The following is a 21,004-nucleotide window of genomic DNA, read 5'->3' as shown; positions in this document are numbered from 1 at the left end:
AAGATAGCACCGACCACAACAACACACACACATCAATAGGTAATGAACAAGTCATGCAATCCAGATCGCTGTGAAAACAACACGGGCACTCGTAAAATTAGACATGCCTTTAAAGAGATAAATCAACATATATTTTTTTTAACAAACATGTCTTCAAAATACAGATGTAAAGATTGTGATTGGTACTGACAAACATGAACACGAATCAAAATAGTCTGTGTAATATATATGTGTGTGTGTGTGTATGTATGTATAAGTTATAACTATAATAAGCAAGCCTTACAAGTACTACAAATGTGCATCCAATGTACAATAATTGAGGCTCTGTACCTATGACAGAAACTGTTGAATCTACAGCTTGTGAACAGCGCCCCCTGGTGCCTAAATAGAGGGTGCTACATCCATCAGTTTGTAGTGTTGCGTTCCCAGTGTACTATGGTGCAAAGTACACTCTTAAGGAGAGTCGCTGTGTAGTGTAAAGAGCATTTATACGCCTTCCCAATTCTGACGTTGGAAGTACTAATTTCTTAGTTTCAGTGCCATGCACAAAGGTTTAAAAAAACAAATGTTATCTAGCATTTAAAATCCAGTAAAGGTATTAAGTTTAAAATCCAGAGAGAGCACAGTAACTGTTAGAAGAAGAATACATTTAGATACTTTAGCTGTTTTTCCCCCTTCTGCTTATCTATTTAGATTGTGGCTAAGAAATCGAGCACAATATAAACAATGAAATGGCAAATAAAAAATAATTTATAACATAAAAGGAATGTTTCCCTCCGTTCATATCTCATACGGTATTTCTGATACGCACTTTGTACTGGGGGGCAGGTCTCTGCTCTCTGATTGGTTGAGGACGACAGACACTTCCTGGTCCAGAGTCACTGCTACCTCCTCAGGGTCAGCCACGATTGGCTGAGCCTCGTTCTCATCCAGCCCCTCATTGGTCGGCGACTGAAATCCGCTGTCGTCATGACACCGGGGACTTGACTCGGCCAGTCGCGGGGCCATCTCCGCGTCAGAGTCCAAGCCGCACTCAGTAACCTGGTCACTATCCTCTTCCTGTTCCGCAATCTCCACTTCCTGTGCAGCGTTCCCTGTGAACGATTCCCCCTCCTCGCTCTCCACTTCCTGTTGACCCTCTTTGACTTCCTGTTGACCCTCTTCGACTTCCTGATAACCCTCTTTTACTTCCTGTTGACCCTCTTCGACTTCCTGCGGACAGCTTCCTGCCAGCTGCTCCTCTACTTCCTGCCCACTCTTTCCCGCGGGCGAGCGAGCGCGCACCTCCTCCACCACTGTCCTGATGAGCGTCACCTCCTCCTCCACACCGTCTCCCAGGGAGATAGTCCCCGCCCCCACCTCCATCCCGTTGCTATGGCACGCCGCCTCCTCCGGCGACACCGGCAATGCCACCGTCACCACGGGGTTGATGAGGTCGCGAATGCCGTCCACGCTGTCGGGAGACTTGGGCTCATCCGGCTCTGCCCAACCTCCTCCGTGACCCTTGACCTCCTCGCCTTCTCCTTCCTCGGGGATGAGCTCCACCCCCGGTACCTCCAGACAGGACTCGTAGGGCAGAAGGGGCATCCCCTCCAGCTGGATCATGGACACCACCTGTCTGCGCTTCCTGCCAGAGCTCCTCCCCCCGCCCAGGGAGCCCTCCAGGTCGTGACCTTCGACCCCCAGCTGGGCGGCCCAGTCCACGCCGGGCTGCTCCCCCAGCAGGTGCAGGTTGGGGTCACTGTTGGTCAGGACCATGCTGTCCCTGTACAGGTTGTGTCTCCTCTGGACCGCGGCCTCCTTCACAGCTGCAGAGTGAGAGGGAGATGGAGAGAGAGGGAGAGAGAGGGAGATGGAGAAAGAGAGAGAGGGAGGGAGATGGAGAGAGAGGGAAATGGAGAGAGGGAGGGAGATGGGGAGAGAGGGAGGGAGATGGAGAAAGAGGGAGATGGAGAGAGGGAGGGAGATGGAGAGAGGGAAATGGAGAGAGGGAGGGAGATGGGGAGAGAGGGAGAGAGTGAGAGAGGGAGGGAGATGGAGAGAGGGAGAGAGGGAGGGAGATGGAGAGAGGGAGAGAGGGAGGGAGATGGAGAGAGAGGGAAAGGGAGTGAAAGATTGAGAGTCAGGACCCGGGGGGCAGGAGACAGACACAAGACACTGCCTGTTGTCATGACCACCTACCCATCATGATGTCCTTGGTGACGGACTGCAACACCACCTCCTCGAATACGTTCTCCACCAGAATGAACCTGGAGAAGTCCTCGAAGATCATCTCCTGGAACCGAGGGAACTCCTAAGAGGAGCAGAGACAGGTTCAGACTGGTTCAGACAGGTTCCTTTGCAGACGAGCTACCAGACACCTGGAGATACTGGGTCTGGTGCATTGTAGGGAAGGAGGTCAGGGGGGGCCAGAGAGAGAGGGGGAGAGAGCTCAGGGACTGGAGAGAGACAGGAGGAGGGTAAGAGGAAGGATAAGTGAGAGAGAGAGGGAGGGAGGGAGGTTAGAGACTGGAAGTAAGATGTACCGGAGAGCAGGAGGGAGAGAGCTGCTTCAGCATGTACGGGATGATGATCTGCAGCAGAGCCTCTCTGAAGAACTTCTTACGCACGGTACTGCTGTCGTAGTCATATTTCTGACAGGGAACACACACACACGTCATTAAAATACCAACACAAAATATGCCAGTCACTCATCACATTAGTTTGTTTGTTTAAGAAATCTTAAAGTTAGTTTAATAGTTTGTTTACAAATTTAACTTAGTTTAACTAAGTTATTAGTTAATTTGTTACCAGTTCCTTTTGTTTATATCGTTAATTAATTCTTATGTTTGTTCAATCACTCATTCATTCATTGAATTGCTTGTTGGTTGCTAGGCTGGTGGTAGGGCACCTTGAGCACTCTGTCCTGGCAGCGCTGGGTGGTGTGGCAGAGGTCCTCTCCTCCCTGGGCCTCCAGACTCTGCCACAACAGCTGCTCAAACGTGTACACGGCATTGTCCATTTGCTGTCACACACATACACAATAGAGGAAGTTTGTACATGAAGGACTAACACACCACAGAAGAAGACAGGATATGAAGGACTAATACACCACAGAAGAAGACAGGATATGAAGGACTAATACACCACAGAAGAAGACAGGATATGAAGGACTAACACACCACAGAAGAAGACAGGATATGAAGGACTAACACACCACAGAAGAAGTCAGGACTATTCTGTTTGAGTTTCTGCAGGATTTGGTGTGCTTGTGATACCCATCCTAACCACCAGATGGCACTACCAGCTGAACTATCTGGCACAGTGATAGCCCTGCACGACACACAGCCTTGGAGGTTAACCAGTCATTGCATCATTTTCTTTAGCCTTCGGGGATGCTAGTAAGTAGGATGGGTGTAGGTACACAGCTGGGTGTACACAATTCTCCCCACACAATAATTACATTTCCCCTTGGGGATCATTAAAGTTCTGTACTGCTCTGCTCACTTGTGTGTGATGACCTTAACTATCACGAAGGTAAAGGTTATAGTGAGGGCATGGTTCTTTATTCTGTACAGCATAATCCCACCCCTGTGTTAATGGTGAGGGTGTGGCGATCGACTCCGTTAGAACGATACGATACGTTTCTGACCCGTGACCTCCTGCTGTACTGTCCCTATGCACTGTCCGCAAGCGTGGCACTGAAACGAGCGACGGGCCGCCTACGTAAACGCGGGCGTGGTCCTCACCTCCCTCATGAGGACCTGGGCCCTCTGGGTGAAGACGGAGGCGCTGGACACGTCGAACCTCTGCTGCAGCCCCTCCAGGTTCAGCTGCTCCACCTGCTCATAGCAGCTCTGCATCTTCACCGGGTGGAACGCCAGCATGGCGATCTTCTCCATGTGCTGGGGAGGGAGGGCAGGGGGAGGGAGGGAGGGCAGGGGGAGGGAGGGAGGGAAGTTGAGGATTCTTGGCAAGACACTGAACTTTAATAGATTGTTTGAGACTGAAAGTTCACGTGAGGATTTACAGAGCCCTTTCAGCACAGGAACAAAGACACTAATGAAAGGAATTCAAGTGGGGATTATTACACGTTACAATCTCAAGTACTGTCTCTTTTTTACGTGGGTTCCACCCCTGACCTCCCCCTGACCCGGCCCCCCCAAACCCAGCCCCTCCTCACCTCCGCCATCTTCTCCTTGCCTCCTCCGTTGAGCGTGTTCTTGCTGACCTCCACCAGCTCTCGGAACAGCACCTCCCTCACCTCGGAGAACCCTCTGCTGGTGGGCTCCATCAGGGCCTCCAGGATGGAGCCCAGGTAGGGCTGGACGCTGCCCCGAAGGAGCTGCTCTGCCCTGGGCAACACCACGGCTGTGGAGGGGGTTGGGGCATGGAGGTCTGTGGTTACTGGGCAGGTCAGTGAACACCCTCTGCAACATGACATGAGTGAACTTGGGGACGTGTAAGGATCAATCTAAAACCGGACGTTGAAACTTTTTTTGCCACACAGTGAAATGAGAGGAGGAGAGGGGCGGTCGAAACAGAGTACAGGAAAGCAGAGCAAAGTACAATAGATCAAGTACTCATCAATGATGGGGTATTTTTTATTTTGTTTTCTAAACGTATTGTTTCGACTTTTCAAAACTTTTCTTCGAAAATGATTTTCAAAAAGATTTTTGGAAACTTTTTTAACATAGACAGTGAAAGGAGAGGAGAGAATATACACACTTAATATAGATATACACACACAAACACACTAAATATAAACAAACCCATAATGTAGACACCCACACACACTAACAACCCGAGTTCTGTACTTAAATCTCCCACAGGGTTTAGCTTGGTCTTGGCTTGCTATGTTCCTTCAGGAATGCAGTTCTTCCACATCAGCTACGTGGGAAACCGACCCAGAGCCAGCGACCAGCCCAGGGCACCGCTCAGGAGGCAGTGGAGGTTCTAGACTATTTCAACCGGGGGGGGGGGGGCACTGTTAGGGGGGCCACTGTTAGGGGGGCCACTGTTAGGGGGGGCCACTGTTAGGGGGGCCACTGATAGGGGGGGCCACTGTTAGGGGGGGCCACTGATAGGGGGGCCAGTTACGTTTAACATTGTTGTTGCTATATCGTTTTTCACTGCATTGCAGGTAAAAGACCATGTTTATAATGATTCAAAATCTACATTAAGGAGGCCCAAGCCTGTTGTCACGGGGACTGGCTCTCCCTGCCCCTCCACCCCAGAACTGCCCCTATCAGGAGGGCAGGTGACTGGCTGGGAGTTCCTATACTGTACTACACAGTACTATACTGTACTGTATGATGCTTCATGTTTAACCCTCAGATACATAACAGGATCACTGGACAGAGAAGGGAAAGAAGGGAGTTGAAGATATATAAAGGGATGAGAGGATGATGAGAGGAGGAGGGTGTGTGTGATTGTGTGTGTGTGTGGAGTGCAAAGCAAGCGTGTCAGTCGGGTGTAATCTGAAACCTGAGAAGAGAGAGTTGGTCTGGATTACAGTTTCTATTCTATTCTTATTGAGTAGAAACACAATAGAGGCGTGGAGTACAGTTGCTCTGGGACTGGTCTGGGCGCTTCTGCACGGTGTGTGTGTGAGTGTGTGAGTTAGTGAGTGTGTTTGTGTGTGTGTGTGAGTGTGGCTCCACAACCTCTCTCAGTAGCCTGACATCAGATCCTACCTCTGGGGTTTATTATAAGGAGTGAAATGTGTGTGTATAATACACGTGTGTGTGTATAATACACGTGTGTGTGTCTCACCCCGGAGCTTGCTGCTGACATGTTCCCTGGAGGTGATGATCTGGTCCATGTCCGTACGCAGTGCAGCGTCCAGGGAGGAGCGCTGCTCCTCGCAGGCCTGGAGCAGAGCCTCGTACCGGGCCTGGGTCTGGGACAGCACCTGCCTGTACACCGCGTCTGAGATCTGGAGGGAGGGGAGGTCTTAGTATCAGAAGGAATACTCCTCACCTGGACATGCTGGTGAACAGACAACAACCTGGAGTGGGAGGAGAGAGGGGAAGGAGAGAGGAGGAGGAGGGGAGAGGGGGAGGAAAGGGAAGAGGGGGAGGAGAGAAGAGGAGGAGGGGAGAGGGGAAGGAGAGAGGAGGAGGAGGGGATAGGGGAAGGAGAGAAGAGGAGAAGGGGAGAGGGGGAGGAGAGAAGAGGAGGAGGGGAGAGGGGGAGGAGAGAGGGGAAGGAGAGAGGAGGAGGAGGGGAGAGGGGAAGGAGAGAAGAGGAGGAGGGGAGAGGGGGCGGAAAAGGAAGAGGGGGAGGAGAGAGTGTGGGAGGAGAGAGAGAGAGAACTCACCAGCATCCAGCTTCTCTGTTTCTGTTGCAGCTTCCCCTTCAGACGAGGACCAATCAGATTCCTCAGCTCAGGGTGGAGGGTCTCCATCACCAGGTTAGCCAGGATCTACACCCCCCACACACACACACACACACACACACAAACGTTGGCACGTTGCTAGAGGCAGTAAGGCCTGAGCTGACCCTGTGTGTAAACAGACGTAATGAGCAGGTGTGGCATCACTATTCATCTTCATGCTGCTTCAAAGAGCATAACAGCAAACACCACAGTCAACCTGGCCAATAACCACTTCACACACTCCTTTGTAAATGGCCTTGAGATGGGTGTGTTGTGTGTGTGTGTGTGTGTGTAATAGTCTCAGTGTGTTATGTAAGAACAGGGGTGTAAGTATAGTACTTGGCATCTTGATCAAACTATAATTAGCTGGGTGATGCTGCTGTAAAGTCAAACACATTGTCAAAACTCTACAAGTAAACACAGCTTAGCTTTCAGCTCCTTCCAGCAGAATATGCACACAAACACACACACACACACACAGTGGCTATCCAAACATTCATACATCTGCTGCAAGTGGGTGTTCATAAGAACAGCACTCCACCTTCCTTGGCTCATTAGCGACCCTGCATTATAAAGTAATTGATGGCACACACACACACATACATACACACACACACACACAAAGACTGGTTGGATGGTTGGAATCGATGGATAGTAGAACAGTTGGATGTTATGATGGATGGATGTTAGGGGCGTCGGGGCGCAGAACGATACGATGGGAGTAGGCTGGAGGTTGCCAGGGTTACGGGTGGTTTCCAAAACAACCAGACATGGCCTGAAGGAAAAACAAAAACACACCAGCCAGCCACCACCCTGCAGAAAAACACATGGAGCCTGGCCACTCCTTCCTGTGTGTGTGTGTTAGTGGGTGGTGTGTGTGTGTGTGTGTGTGTGTGTTAGTGGGTGGTGTGTGTGTGTGTGAGAGAGAGAGAGTATGGGTGTGTGTGTGTCAGAGATGCAGGAAGAGTGTTTAATGCCTCTACTCTGCTCGCCCGCCCCCCCCCCCCCCCACACACACACACTATGTCTTTATGCCACCCACCCAACGCACCTTTAACCAGTCTGAACGGAGCCCAACACTGCACGAGAGGCAGAAACAGGCCGTGTGGGACACCAACCACCCAGACCAGCACACTGCTTCTGTTCTGTGACGCGGGCCAAGAGGCCCGGCCTCCACTCCTGCAGCAGGCGAGGGAGGCAGGGCGAGGGAGGCAGGGCGAGGGAGGCAGGGCGAGGGAGGCAGGGCGAGGGAGGCAGGGCGAGGGAGGCAGGGCGAGGGAGGCAGGGCGAGGGAGGCAGGGCGAGGGAGGCAGGGCGAGGGAGGCAGGCAGGTGACTGCTCACAAGGAGCCTCTGTTCTCCCCCCCCCCCCCCCCCCCCATGCCTGCACTGAGGGCTCCTTTCAGCCCAGCGGGTGGAGCTCAGGTTACCTTACAGGAGGGAAGGGTGGAGGGCTGGGTGGGGAGAGCCAAGCTATAGCATGTTCTACTCCACTTCCTCCTCCTCCTCCTCCCCCAGAGGCCATCTGGGAGGAGGAGGAGGAGGAGGAGGAGGAGGGGGAAGTGATGGCTGGCTGAACGTGAGAGAGAAGATGAGCTTGGTGGGAGTGACTCATCCTGTGTGTGTGTTTGGGTTTCTAATGATGTTTGGGTGATTGTGTGTGTTTGTGTGTGTGGTGTGTGTGTGCGTGGTGTGTGTGTGTTTGAGGTCGAGACCAGGAGGTCTTGACTCATACTTGGTGTGCAGATATGTGTCAGATCTGGGGGCTGTGTGGTTATTGTACACACACACACACACACACATCTGGTCAAATACACCAAGGTTGCTGAGTACATTCTGCCCAAAGCATTAGCTTTCTTCTTCATATTTAATAACCACAGGCACCAATGGAGGCTGGCCTGCTGATTGGCTGACTAGCTGGTTGCTCAGGTAACCAGTGTTGAAGTGTGGCTGGAGACAAGCCAAGGGGGAGTCAGGTGGCTGAGTGGTGAGGGAGTCGGGCTAGTAATCTGAAGGTTGCCAGTTCGATTCCCGGCTGTGCCGAATGACGTTGTGTCCTTGGGCAAGGCACTTCACCCTACTTGCCTCGGGGGGGATGTCCCTGTACTTACTGTAAGTCGCTCTGGATAAGAGCGTCTGCTAAATGACTCAATGTAAATGTAATGTAAGCCTCCAGGCAGCTGCAGCGAGCTCTGCGGAGACAGAGAGCCCAGCTCTAGACGGAGTGTGTGGGATGAACTGTGTGGTGACCAGAACACCAGGCTGCAGTCCCTAGCCTCACCTGCGGGGGCGCTCCACACATCAGGTCCCAGGTTCCGTAGTGACCGTGGCGCTGCCGGTGGAGCCTCACCGTGTCGGTGAACGCTGGTGTCCGCACCTTGCAGTCCTCCGAAAGGCCTGTAGGGGGCAGGAGAGCAGGGGTGAGGCGGAGTGGAGGGAGGGTGGGGCTGGGATGTTGTGGGTCACTGTGTTGGATAGTTAAGCCTCTAAATTCACATGGTTTGTGAGCACTTTGCAGGTTTTAATCTCTCTCTTTTTATATTATTTCTTGCGCTGGACAGCTCCTTGCAACTTTGGTTTTGAAAGGCGCTCTAACCAAATCTTTATACAACTAAACATAGCTTCCTACAGTCTTCATTAGTTATGTCAGAGACAATTTAACTAAGCTTTATTCCAAATAAATATTTTAAGGAAGGGAAAAAGTTTGTTTTTTGGGGGTGATAGCCGCTAGCTGTTGCCTAATAATAATCCCGGTGTCTTTAGCTAGAGGTAAATATAGCAGCAGGGGATTACACAGGAAGCCCAGCCCTGACTGAACCACCGTGTCATCACCAAAACAGGAAGTGGCCCAGTGTCGACCGGCTGGGTGGTCGCCGCGGGGCCCCCCCTCCATGAGACAGCAGAGGGAGAAGCCGTACAGCGCGGGGACGCTCTCGGCGAGACAGCCCCGTGTCATCGCCGGGGTCCTTTTTGTTTACGTGGTGAAAACAGCCCCGTCGAGGCCAGGGTCTGTCTGCCGGCGACCTCTGTCTGACGACAACACATCGCCGCGGCGATGACAGCTATATGACCACTACACACGCTTCTGGCAAGTGTGTCGCCATATGACAACAGGACAGGAAGATGCTGTATAGGACACACACACACACGGTCCTCAGGAGCCGTACACACACACACAGTTCACGTGATAGCTACACAAGGCAGCTGTGAGTTATTGTCTTGCAGTGAACCCCAGCAAACTCTCCACCAATCAGACAAGGCCGTGGTCTCTGTGGGTGGAGGCCATGGTCTCTCTGTGGGTGGAGGCCATGGTCTCTCTGTGGGTGGAGGCCATGGTCTCTCTGTGGGTGGAGGCCGTGGTCTCTCTCTGGGTGGAGGCCATGGTCTCTCTGTGGGTGGAGGCCGTGGTCTCTCTGTGGGTGGAGGCCATGGTCTCTCTCTGGGTGGAGGCCGTGGTCTCTGTGGATGGAGGCCGCGGTCTCTCTGTGGGTGGAGCCCGTGGTCTCTCTGTGGGTGGAGGCCGTGGTCTCTCTGGGTGGAGGCCGTGGTCTCTCTCTGGGTGGAGGCCGTGGTCTCTCTGTGGGTGGAGGCCGTGGTCTCTCTGTGGGTGGAGGCCGTGGTCTCTCTGGGTGGAGGCCATGGTCTCTCTGGGTGGAGGCCATGGTCTCTCTGGGTGGAGGCCATGGTCTCTCTCTGGGTGGAGGCCGTGGTCTCTCTCTGAGTGGAGGGTTCGCAGAATCATCCAGAAAGACACAAACAACGGGATCCTTTCTTAAGCGTTGATATTATTATGATTCCTCACGATTCATATCATGTCCTTTTAACCCAACCCCCCCCTCCCTCCCCCCCAGCAGTTAGACGACATCATGTGGTTCCTGGCCTGCTGTCACACGTCCAATGTGCCCATGGGTGCACTGGATTTACTGCTTGGTGTGTGCCAGCCAGGGCTGCGGAGCTGGAACAGGCTGGCTGGAGGCCCAGACAGGCGGGTCACCAGGACAGGATGCAGAGCTGAGCTAAACCCAGCGAGCCCTCAGGGTAATATGGTACCTGGGCTTCCACGAGGTTGTCTACTGTGGTGCACATTTAGAACGCATGTCAAACTCTCCCCCTCACACACACACACGCACACACACAGTGTGAATTATAGACAATAAGTCATGATTTGTTTCAAATCCCTGTCAGACTTCAAAGCGATCAGTTCTCTTACAGCTCTGAGTGTCTTGGAGACGGAGACAGGATGCAGACTGCCTGGCATGGGAAAATGTGTGCGTGTGTGCGCGTGCATGTGTGCGTAGCTCTGTAAATAGAACATGTGGTAACACTTAACATGGTCGCCGTATTGGAGGCATTTCCGTCTCAGGCTTAACTCTGCACGGTGTGTGTGTGTGTGTGATGGCCAATGAGATTCCCCTCTCTTCGGGAGACATGACCAATCACGTGACGGCACATCTCCACCCACCAGCCAATCCTGAATCAGGATGATGGTGACAGGTAGGAGACGACAGACGGAGACCGGAATGTTCCGGAAGACCTTGTGACTTCCTGTCCCTTTGTTACAGTAAGTACAGGTGACAACTATTAAATTACTGAACGACAACCAGTGTTCTGTCACCGGGTGAGGTCGCAAAAACGTCCAACCACCACGTGTATTTTCATGTGTGAGTGTGTGTGTGTGTATTTTCATGTGTGAGTGTGTGTGTGTGTGTGTATTTTCATGTGTGTGTGTTGTCTCAGCAGGGTGAACAGTCTTCCTTTGCAGAGCTTCTCTTCAGGAGCCTTTTTGCATCTGTTACTGTTCGACCTGCACCTCACCTCACCCACACGCCTGGCATAGACCAAGCATCCGCCAATCATGGCATCCGCTTTGACTAAACCATCACCATGAAGGCACAGCCTTCCCACAATGCACCTCTGCTTCTGAAGTGAACCCAATAATGGCCCCTACTCAGTCAGCAACCACGCAAGCAAACAGTACTTTATGAAGTGTTGCTACCGGTGTGTGAGTGTGTGTGTGGCTCGAGCAGAAAAAAGGAGCTGTTGTTCAGAGGAGGTGTCACTTCCTAACATCATTCATCTCCTGGGGGAGGGGGGGGAGGAGGGGGTTCTGGGATCTGGCTTTCCTCTGTACACCCTCATGACATCATCAAGGAGGTGGGGGGGGGGGGGGAGCAGTGGACAGGGTGTGTGTGTGTGTGGGGGGGCTATCAAAAAAGACAGGACCACAAGAGTTATGAAGAAACCTAGTACGCTACTGAGCATGTCCAGACAGGTCGAGGGGGACATGAGGAGAGAACATTCTGAGAGCCTCTTCATTTCTGCTGGTCATGCTGGCTGGCAGCTGCTGTGCTCTCACTTATAGAGGACTACTGAAAAGCATGGGGAACGTTTTAAGACAATGTCCCTGCCAAGATGAGTAATGCAGTGTCATTAATCAGAAGGATAAGTTTACATTTACATTTAGTCATTTAGCAGACGCTCTTATCCAGAGCGACTTACAGTAACTGCTCAGCCACCTGACTCCCGTTAGGTGTTCAAATCAATCACAATAGTAGGTTCATGTGGATTGTACTTCAAAGCTTTTGATTACACCCTATGCAGGACAAGCAGCATGTCAGCGCCTTGTTACAGTGTGTGTGTGTGTGTGTGTGTGTGTGTGTGTGTGTGTGCATGTGTGTGTGTGTGCTGGTCAGATCCACCCAGGGCGTGGTGGCAGGGCTGGAGGAGCAGCAGAGAAACTGTTCTGGGATCTGCTGCCAGGTGGATACATGTCCCATCATGCCCCAGTCCTGTCTCTGCTGCCGCTGGGGTCTCACCGGGTCATCAGCACTATGTACTTTCATCACATCTACCTCCCACAGGCCACAGCATGGATCACATCTCACAAGTCCCTCTGCAAACCTTAACAAGGAGAGGCTGTGGACAGGCTGTGTGTCTGGAGCAGGATCTAACAGTCCCCACTGGACAGTCCTCTAACCACTCTGTCTCTCTCCAGGTGACTGGACAGTCCTCTAACCACTCTGTCTCTCTCCAGGTGACTGGACCTTTCCCCAGGTCAGCTCATTCAGTACAGATGCTCCAACGATCCACCAGGCTGGGAGCCAAGAGTGATTGAGACTTTCCCCGGGTTCACGTCAAGTCGATCCCCGCCCCGCAACGCCCCGCCCCCTCAGGGAGCAGGCCGCCGGAGAGAGAGCAGACGGCCGGTAAGACTCCAGGACTGGCCCAGAGACACATTCCTGCCTGGCAGTCACCTGCCCTGGTGGGACCCGAAGAGGCAGGTATGTGTGTCACACACACACACCCCTACATGACTTCTGAACAATGGCGGAGGGGAGAGGTAATTGGTCGGGGTGGGGCTGGGGTGTGTGTGTGGGGGGGGGGGGTTGAATGACTCATAATAGCTGACGTTGTTAATCCAGCCGTTCACATGGTCCTGGAAGTTCAGCTACACCATCTCTCTCTCTCTGGTCTAGTGCACATACACTCTCTCTATAGTCTAGACTGTGTGTGTGTGTGTTCCAGTGGTTGCTGTGTGTGTGTGTGTGTGTTACAATGGTTGCTGTGTGTGTGTGTGTTACTGTGGTTGCTGTGTGTGTGTGTGTTACCGTTGTTGCTGTGTGTGTGTGTGTTACCGTGGTTGCTGTGTGTGTGTGTTACCGTGGTTGCTGTGTGTGTTACCGTGGTTGCTGTGTGTGTGTTACCGTTGTTGATGTGTGTGTGTGTGTTACCGTGGTTGCTGTGTGTGTGTGTTACCGTGGTTGCTGTGTGTGTTAACGTGGTTGCTGTGTGTGTATGTGTTACCGTGGTTGCTGTGTGTGTGTTACCGTTGTTGCTGTGCCGGACACAATCCTGGAGGACAGCGTGCCACTTCTTCTGCTCCTTCTCTGTGAGGACGCAGAAGTAGTGGTGCCGGCCGTACGGGTGCCAGAGGATCAGGGGGAACTGGGTGGCACACCTCACCACCGCACCGCTGCCCACTTTGCCCTTCACACCTGAGACAAGAACACACACACACGTTACAATACTTACATGTATGATCTATTGACCCGAAATCACCTCACTTGAGATGGAATGGATCATAGTATTCATCGATCCCCTCCCCTCCCCCCCCACCTGGCAGGCTGGTGTTGAGCAGCTGGGTGTATTCCTCCATGGACGTCAGGGCCTTGTAGCCCGCACAGCTGAGGGTGCCCTTGGGGCGCAGGCTTCGGTCGTGAGCCTGGAGGAAGTGGAGGGAGGCACCACACGACCAAACTTTACTCACACGGACGATCAACCTGGAACCTTCTCTACAGAGCATGTCTGCTGCCCCCGGGAGGGAGGGAGGGAGGGAGGGAGGGAGGGAGGGAGGGAGGGAGGGAGGGAGGGAGGGAGGGAGGGAGGGAGGGAAAGAGGGAAAGAGGGAAAGAGGGAAAGAGGGAAAGAGGGAAAGAGGGAGGGAGGGAGGGAGGGAGGGAGGGAGGGAGGGAGGGAGGGAGGGAGGGAGGGAGGGAGGGAGGGAGGGAGGGAGGGAGGGAGGGAGGGAGGGAGGGAGGGAGGGAGGGAGGGAGGGAGGGAGGGAGAGGATTGCCTTGGGGGATTCTTACCTGCTTGTTCTCGTAGAAGCTGATTTGGTAGGTGTCGTCCACGTAGACAAAACGGTTCCTCCATTTCTTGTTCTCCTCCAGATACTGGAAGAGGCCCCCGGAGAAGATGGACTTGCCCTCCAGAGGGTCCTGATACCACGCACACAGAACCACAGTGAGTCCAACACCACTACCAGGCACAGTCATAGGTCCTGTACAGTGTCCAGTGTGACAACATGACACAGGTCCTGACGGCCACAGTCCTGTCTGAGACAGTGGAGGGGTGGAGACACTAACAACATCGAGGGCTGTAGAGTGTTTACACAAGCACACGCCATCCACTCTGTTTTCACAGTTCCTGTCTGAGTTCCTGTCTTAGATCAAATACTGAAACTCAAACAGCTTAATCCTATCTGAGGGAGGAAGGAAGGAGGGAGGGAGAGAGGGAGGGAGAGAGGGAGGGAGGGAAGCAGGAGAAAAGGAAAGTGTTTGTGTGCTTTGAGGCGCTAACTAGCAAAGCTTGGTTACAGTGGTTTTAGCTGAGTTCCTGCAGTGACAGTTGGATAAGTTATCAGTGTGTGACCAAAATCTGCATGTTTGTTTGTCTGTGTGTAGTTATGCGTGTGTGCCTGTTTGTATGTATGTGTGTGTGTGTGTCAGTGAATGTGTGTGTGTGTGTGTGTGAGAAGCTCCATCCTGTGCAGAGAAGAGGAACTGCTGTAACATTGTTAACAGCGTGGCTGTTCATGTGTGAAACGTGCTCCACTTTCCCTCCAGTGAGCTGGCGCTGAGAGCCACACGGAGCTCAGAGCCACACGGAGCTCAGAGCCACACGGAGCTGAGGGCCACACGGAGCTCAGAGCCACACGGAGCTCAGAGCCACACGGAGCTGAGGGCCACACGGAGCTCAGAGCCACACGGAGCTGAGGGCCACACGGAGCTCAGAGCCACACGGAGCTGAGGGCCACACGGAGCTGAGGGCCACACGGAGCTGAGGGCCACACGGAGCTCAGAGCCACACGGAGCTGAGGGCCACACGGAGCTAAGGGCCACACGGAGCTGAGGGCCACACGGAGCTCAGAGCCACACGGAGCTCAGAGCCACACGGAGCTGAGGGCCACACGGAGCTGAGGGCCACACGGCTAAAGCGCTCTCAGGTACAGCGCTGCTTCTCCGTCTCGTTCCTGAGAGAGCACTGGGAGATCTGGAACACGGTGGAACATAGTTTGCTTCTCGTGCTCAATTAATGTATTTGCATGTTTGGCTGAATCCTTAGAAACCTCTCCACTCTGTGCAAGCTCAACCTTGCCTGCATGCTGTCTCAACTTGGCCCAGCGCTACAAATGTGCCACAAAATCAACCAATCTGAGAACATTAGATGGTACGTTCTGATTGGCTGTTTCATCTCCAATCACAACACTTAGAAGACGAAAGAGAGGGATTTTAGATTTCCAGACACCAGATTTGACAGAATCAAATGGTGACAACAGCAAGAAGCGTTGTGTTTGGAGACGAAACAGCGAATCAGACTCGACCTTCTCCAATTTTCCGATTGGTTGATTTTGTGGCACATTTGTAATGCTGTGCCAAGTTGAGTGAGTGAGAGAATGATTACAAAGAGGCAGATGGTATGAAGGAGAGAGAGACAGAGAAAGAGAGAGGGAGAGAGCGCAGCATTGTGCTGAGGGGCAGATGGAGCGAGAGAAAGAAGGGATGTGGAGGAGAGAAAGAGGAGGGAGAGAGGAAGAGGAGGGAGAGAGGAGAGAAAGGAGGAGAGGAAGAGGAGGAGGTGAGGAAGAGGAGGAGGAGAGAAAGAGGAGGAGAGTGGTGATCGTGGCCTCTTGCCTTGCGGTGCAGCAGCTGGGGCTGGCCCCCTCCCCCTCCCTCGATCTCGTAGCGGACGCTGTTGAAGAGCGCCACGGCGTACTGCTGCTCGTACAGCCGGCCGAAGTCCTCCGTCACCTCCCTGGTACGAGCTGGACACACGGGGCGGGGGGGGGGGGGGGGGGTCAGACGTGTAGGACACACACATGTAAACACGTTCACACACACACACACACTAACACTTTTGTATACAGTAAGGTAACAGAATCACCTCAAATCATCAACTCAGTACAATAGTTACCATGGATCACTACAGCCTGAACAGTCATCTCACTAAGGACAACATAAGACAGATGGAAGTGACTGTACAGTAACACTCTGTGAGGACAACTCAGATTACTGCAACTTCATTACCCTCTATCAGTCTCTTATGGAAAGTTCTTTTTTAAAAGGCAAATGAAAACAAGCGATAGATAGCACACAAGTTCATCCGAGAGATGCCTTTCATGGTCAAAGCAGCTCACGATAACCGGTATCAACGAGACTCCTGACAGGAGTTTGCATATCCACAGACCTTGAAGCCTGGTTCCACTGCTGGAGAGACTCAGAGAGGTCTCCTACAGTCCCTGCACACAGCTCAGCTGTCTGGAGGCTAGAGTCTGGAGGCTAGAGTCTGGAGGCTAGAGTCTGGAGGCTAGAGTCTGGAGGCTAGAGTCTGGAGGCTAAAGTCTGGAGGCTAGAGTCTGGAGGCTAGAGTCTGGAGGCTAGAGTCTGGAGGCTAGAGTCTGGAGGCTAGAGTCTGGAGCCGCAGGAAGGAGGAAGCAGGTCGACTGTAGGACGGCAGGAAGGAAAGGCCTGACATGGCCGGATGAAGGGGGGGAGGGAGGGAGGGGGGGAGGGAGGGAGGGGTGGAGGTGGAAGTGATCTTCTGAGGTCATCTGGGGTCATCAGGTGGGGTCATCAGGTGATGTCATCACTGCCCACATCTACTCTGTGGCTTCTCTTACTGGACACCTGTGTTGTGTCTGGGACTGGAAGAGATACTAGAGACCACACCAGCAAAAGAGACCAGACTTTGTCCACAGTGAACATAGGCTGGAGATGGGAGCAGATTCCTCCACACTGGATTTTCCACCAGTCAACTGACTGTGCCAACACAAGCAGAGAGGGAGGGGGAGGGGGAGGGGGAGGGGGAGGGGGAGGGGGAGGGGGAGGGGGAGGGGGAGAGAGAGAGAGAGAAAGAGAGAGAGAGAGAGAGAGAGAGAGAGAGAGAGAGAGAGAGAGAGAGAGAGAGAGAGAGAGAGAGAGAGAGAGAGAGAGAGAGATAAAGGCTGATAAAGTGAGATAGACTCCACTGTGTCTTGTGTCTTTGTGAGTCAACTCTGCCTCCTCCTTTCATCAGTGAAAAAGAGACAGAGAGGAGACAGAGATAAAAGGAGAGAGAGACAAAAAGAACGGGAGTTGGGGGGAGAGAAAGAGAGTCAGACCATCAACCCTTCCTGTTTCCACTGGAGCTGGACCTTGTGAGGAGTGTGTGAGACTAGCACAGACTGGACCCAGCCGGACGTCCAGACAGCAAGCAGCCTCATGTAGCAGTGAGGGAGGGGGCAGCGAGGGGGCAGCGAGGGGGCAGCGAGGGGGCAGCGAGGGGCAGCGAGGGGGCAGCGAGGGGGCAGCGAGGGGCAGCGAGGGGGCAGCGAGGGGGCAGCGAGGGGCAGCGAGGGGGCAGCGAGGGGCAGCGAGGGGGCAGCGAGGGGGCAGCGAGGGGGCAGCGAGGGGGCAGCGAGGGGCAGCGAGGGGGCAGCGAGGGGGCAGCGAGGGGGCAGCGAGGGGCAGCGAGGGGGCAGCGAGGGGGCAGCGAGGGGGCAGTGAGGGGGCAGCAGGGCCCACGTTAGGACCTTCACTGACATCTGACTGACTCACTTTAGGGAGGGTAGAGAAACACACTGGATGTGTTGACAGGAGGCTAGAATGTGCTCTCACAGCAAATCCAGAGACACCTCCCTGTAGTGGCTAACTACTCTAAACACTCCTCCCAAAGAGAGGTGCTGACTAATCTACCACACACACATTGTTAACAAACCTTAAACAGTGAGGAGTTGGGTTGGGTTTGCCTTACATGCTAATTGAATGTAGAGAAAGAAAGGAGGGGTTGACCAAGTAGAGACATCGAGAAAGAGAAAGAAAGAAAGAAGGGGGGGGGCAGAGATGAGGGGGAATAACTGCGTTTTCATTTCCCTGAACTATAGAAAGGGTTTTCTGTGTAACTACACCGATAGAACAACATACAATCTGGAGCAAAAGGGAAGAGGAAAGAGGGGGAGAAAAGTGGGAGGGAGAGAGAAAGAAAGGGGTAATAAAAGAGAGGTGGATTTCTGCTTGTTAATACCAGGACATGTTTCTACCTGCACTCTCTCACACCTCTCTCTCTCTCTCTCTCTCTCTCTCTCTCTCTCTCTCTCTCTCTCTCTCTCTCTCTGTCTCTCTCTCTCTCACCTCTCTCTCTCTATCTCTCTCTATCTCTCTCTCCTCTCTCTCTCTCTCTCTCCTCTCTCTCTCTCACCTCTCTCTCTCTCTCTCTTTTCAACTGAAGGAAAAAGCAGTGATCCTCCGCTGCCAGCCTGGAAGACACACTTCAAACAAAGACACACACAAACACACTATTGCTGCTGAGGGAATGGCCGGGATACACCACTCTACACACACACACACACACACACACACCACACGCACACGCACACACACACACACAGCCTTGTTCCATAGAAAACTAGCGGTCTGAGTTATCAGATCTCAGCTGACTCAGAACTAAAACCCAGAAGTGTTGGATTGAAGAACTGGTTCAGTAACTACAACAGGTCGTGTTACTCATGGTTGAATCACTCTAAAAACACGAAGAACCACATGAAAATAAATGTTTTTAAGGAAAATGTCATGAAACAATACTATTCATCCCCTCTAACTCATTGTCGACCAAAACTAAATCCATGCTACCTACCGAAGACCAACGGGCTCTCCTTAAACATTATGATTAAGCCTCTTTCTTGGAAAGTAGTTATTATGTCCCTGAGTAATAAGATCTCTCATGTTGGGCTTCCCTCGGGTGGAGGTACATGGCTGACATTACAATGCAGTCAACTCTAAAGTTACTAAATATAAACCAAGCCCGCAACTTTCGAGGGATACAGACGTATGCCCAGTGTCTGGCGTCTGAGCACAGCCAGTAATAACATGGGGTAGGAAATGCTTTAGACAGAACACATAACACGCCTTAACACGTCTGTAAAGTAGGGTACTGAAAAATATGCAAAAGTAAAATGCCCAATAACATGAAAATACTAACCCCGTTTAAGTTTGAATAGGCATTCATCATGTATTTTGTTGTTGCGCTACTTACCAGTAATCATCTCTCGTTTATTCTCGTCAAGGTGAGTCGAAATTACATCCCCCATGTTTGATGTGAGGTGAACCAACTGTCCACACCAATAGTCACCCCAAGGCAAGGGGCCAACAAGACGTGCTGCCCAATACCAACTGAACTATCTTGAGTCTTGTAAAGACAAAACAAGACGATCTACAACTCCAGGACTGAACCCTAACTCGGAGGTTTGTCGCTTCTGTACGCTAACTTGGCTCCGGGGTAGAAAGTTGACTGTCGCGACCATTGGTTGCTACAGAAGTTCAAGACTGTACTACCTTAGCGACGGAGCGCTTGTAGCCTGGAAGGGTAGTGAGCCTTGTGAACAGAGGACTGGTTCATCACAAGACACACCCTCTGAGAAACATCAGTGTTCAACTAAGGGTGCGGCAGCTAAGGTAGCACTAGTCATTTTGTTATAACTTTGAGGACATTTTGACATTTAGATTTGATCTTTAGCAAATGCTTGACTTTGAATTGATTAACAACCAAATGTTTGCGTAGTATTTCTATAGCCTTCTCTCATTAGCTAAATCAGGAGAAAAAAAGTTACATTTGGACTGGTCAGCTGATATGACTCATGATAGAGACACTCACGTTACGGTGCATCCTGTTGGAGTTTGGCGGGTTTGGAAAAGCAGAATAAAGTTTTAGTCCGTTTTACCTGTCCTTCACCGTAATCCCAGTAGGTTTCACAGATTTAAATTATGAAGGTGCACACTGCCACCTTGTGGAATAAATCACAGAGGCAAAAGTTAGAACCACTGCGGAAGATTGTAGCTTGTTTGTTTAATCTGAAGTATGCATTTATTTAACAAAATAACAATTGTATCCACATGACCACGAAACATTCCGTTTTAGAGTGAGAGAGTGTACATTAAAATGTCAAAAAATCATAGTGAAAACGACACAAAGTAGGCCCAGAATAAACGATAATAGAGCCCCGTGTGTGGGATGCGGAGGGATACGAAAGTGACGTCTCTGATTCAAGTGTCCGCAGTCCGCGCTCATGTGAGGTGTGCACATTCGCTCGAACGGAGAAATCGGAGTAGGCCACTTTACAGTTTTGGAGAGAGGGAGGTAAAGGGAGACATACGGTTTTAACACACCGGAACATCATGGCACCCATTGGATTAAAGGCGGTGGTCGGAGAAAGTAAGAATACCATTTTCCATTTATTAGCATCATTGTCAATTGGTTTTAAATCCTGACGGTAGGATTAATGGGATGCTTTCTACTGGCGGCGGATTCGTCAGTGTGGTGCGCCTTTTTCCTCCAGGATGCGCCTATGGGACCATTGTAGCGTACAACCGCAGTATATGATGGTCTTTAGTCTTATAGCAGGGAGTACTCCGTGGGCCACAGCGATGCGCAATTCTGTTCAGACGGACTTGACCAGGGCGTGTGTCATTTGAGCGCCCGGCGGTCCATGACACAAATCGAGAATGATGTTTTACACGGCGTCTCTGTGGAAATATATAACCAACAGATACGCCCATTCTTTAATTCTGAATCGAGATCCTATGTCACCTAGCGTAATGATTAGGCTATACCCTATAACAGCGTGGGAATAGGCTCTAATGTTTAGTAGGCTATTTTATCAAGGTCTCATTTTGAAGCTATCAATGAGGTTGTAGGCTAGATTAATGTTCTCAGTCGCTGCGCGCTGGCTGAAAGCGCTGAAGGGATTCCCCTGTTTCAGCAAAGCCTCACCCCTGTGATGTATCACCGGAGGACCAGGCAACGTTCCTTAAAAAAATATTATAACTCATGAGAAAGCAGACTGTAGTTACAGGTTTGGTTTGTGAGCCAGTATAGCGATTAGGCCATGTATGGT

At 51.9% G+C, this 21,004-nt stretch overlaps 2 protein-coding genes across 2 annotated transcripts in view; one reads left to right on the top strand and one right to left on the bottom strand.

Annotated features, from left to right (window-relative positions):
• Positions 1–593: 593 nt before the first annotated feature.
• On the bottom strand, positions 594–19,433 carry niban2a (niban apoptosis regulator 2a). The gene is made up of 14 exons (XM_067249945.1): positions 19,147–19,433; positions 15,771–15,901; positions 13,947–14,075; positions 13,474–13,579; positions 13,185–13,352; positions 8,639–8,754; positions 6,302–6,406; positions 5,755–5,917; positions 4,163–4,350; positions 3,729–3,884; positions 2,891–3,004; positions 2,526–2,633; positions 2,182–2,293; positions 594–1,808 (listed from the first exon to the last, which is right to left on the bottom strand). The coding sequence occupies exons 1-14, from the start codon at positions 19,199–19,201 to the stop codon at positions 781–783; spliced, it is 2,679 nt and encodes an 892-aa protein (XP_067106046.1). The 5' UTR covers positions 19,202–19,433; the 3' UTR covers positions 594–780.
• A 763-nt stretch (positions 19,434–20,196) lies between these two features.
• Positions 20,197–21,004, top strand: part of stxbp1a (syntaxin binding protein 1a) — an 18,126-nt gene continuing 17,318 nt past the window's right edge. The window contains 1 exon segment of the mRNA XM_067249964.1: positions 20,197–20,322. Coding sequence (XP_067106065.1) covers positions 20,286–20,322 — 37 coding nt within the window. The 5' untranslated portion in view covers positions 20,197–20,285.

This window comes from Osmerus mordax, chromosome 14 (assembly GCF_038355195.1).
Source record: "Osmerus mordax isolate fOsmMor3 chromosome 14, fOsmMor3.pri, whole genome shotgun sequence".
In the NCBI taxonomy this organism is placed as follows: Eukaryota; Metazoa; Chordata; class Actinopteri; order Osmeriformes; family Osmeridae; genus Osmerus; species Osmerus mordax.
This window is presented reverse-complemented; position numbering and strand designations above follow the sequence as displayed.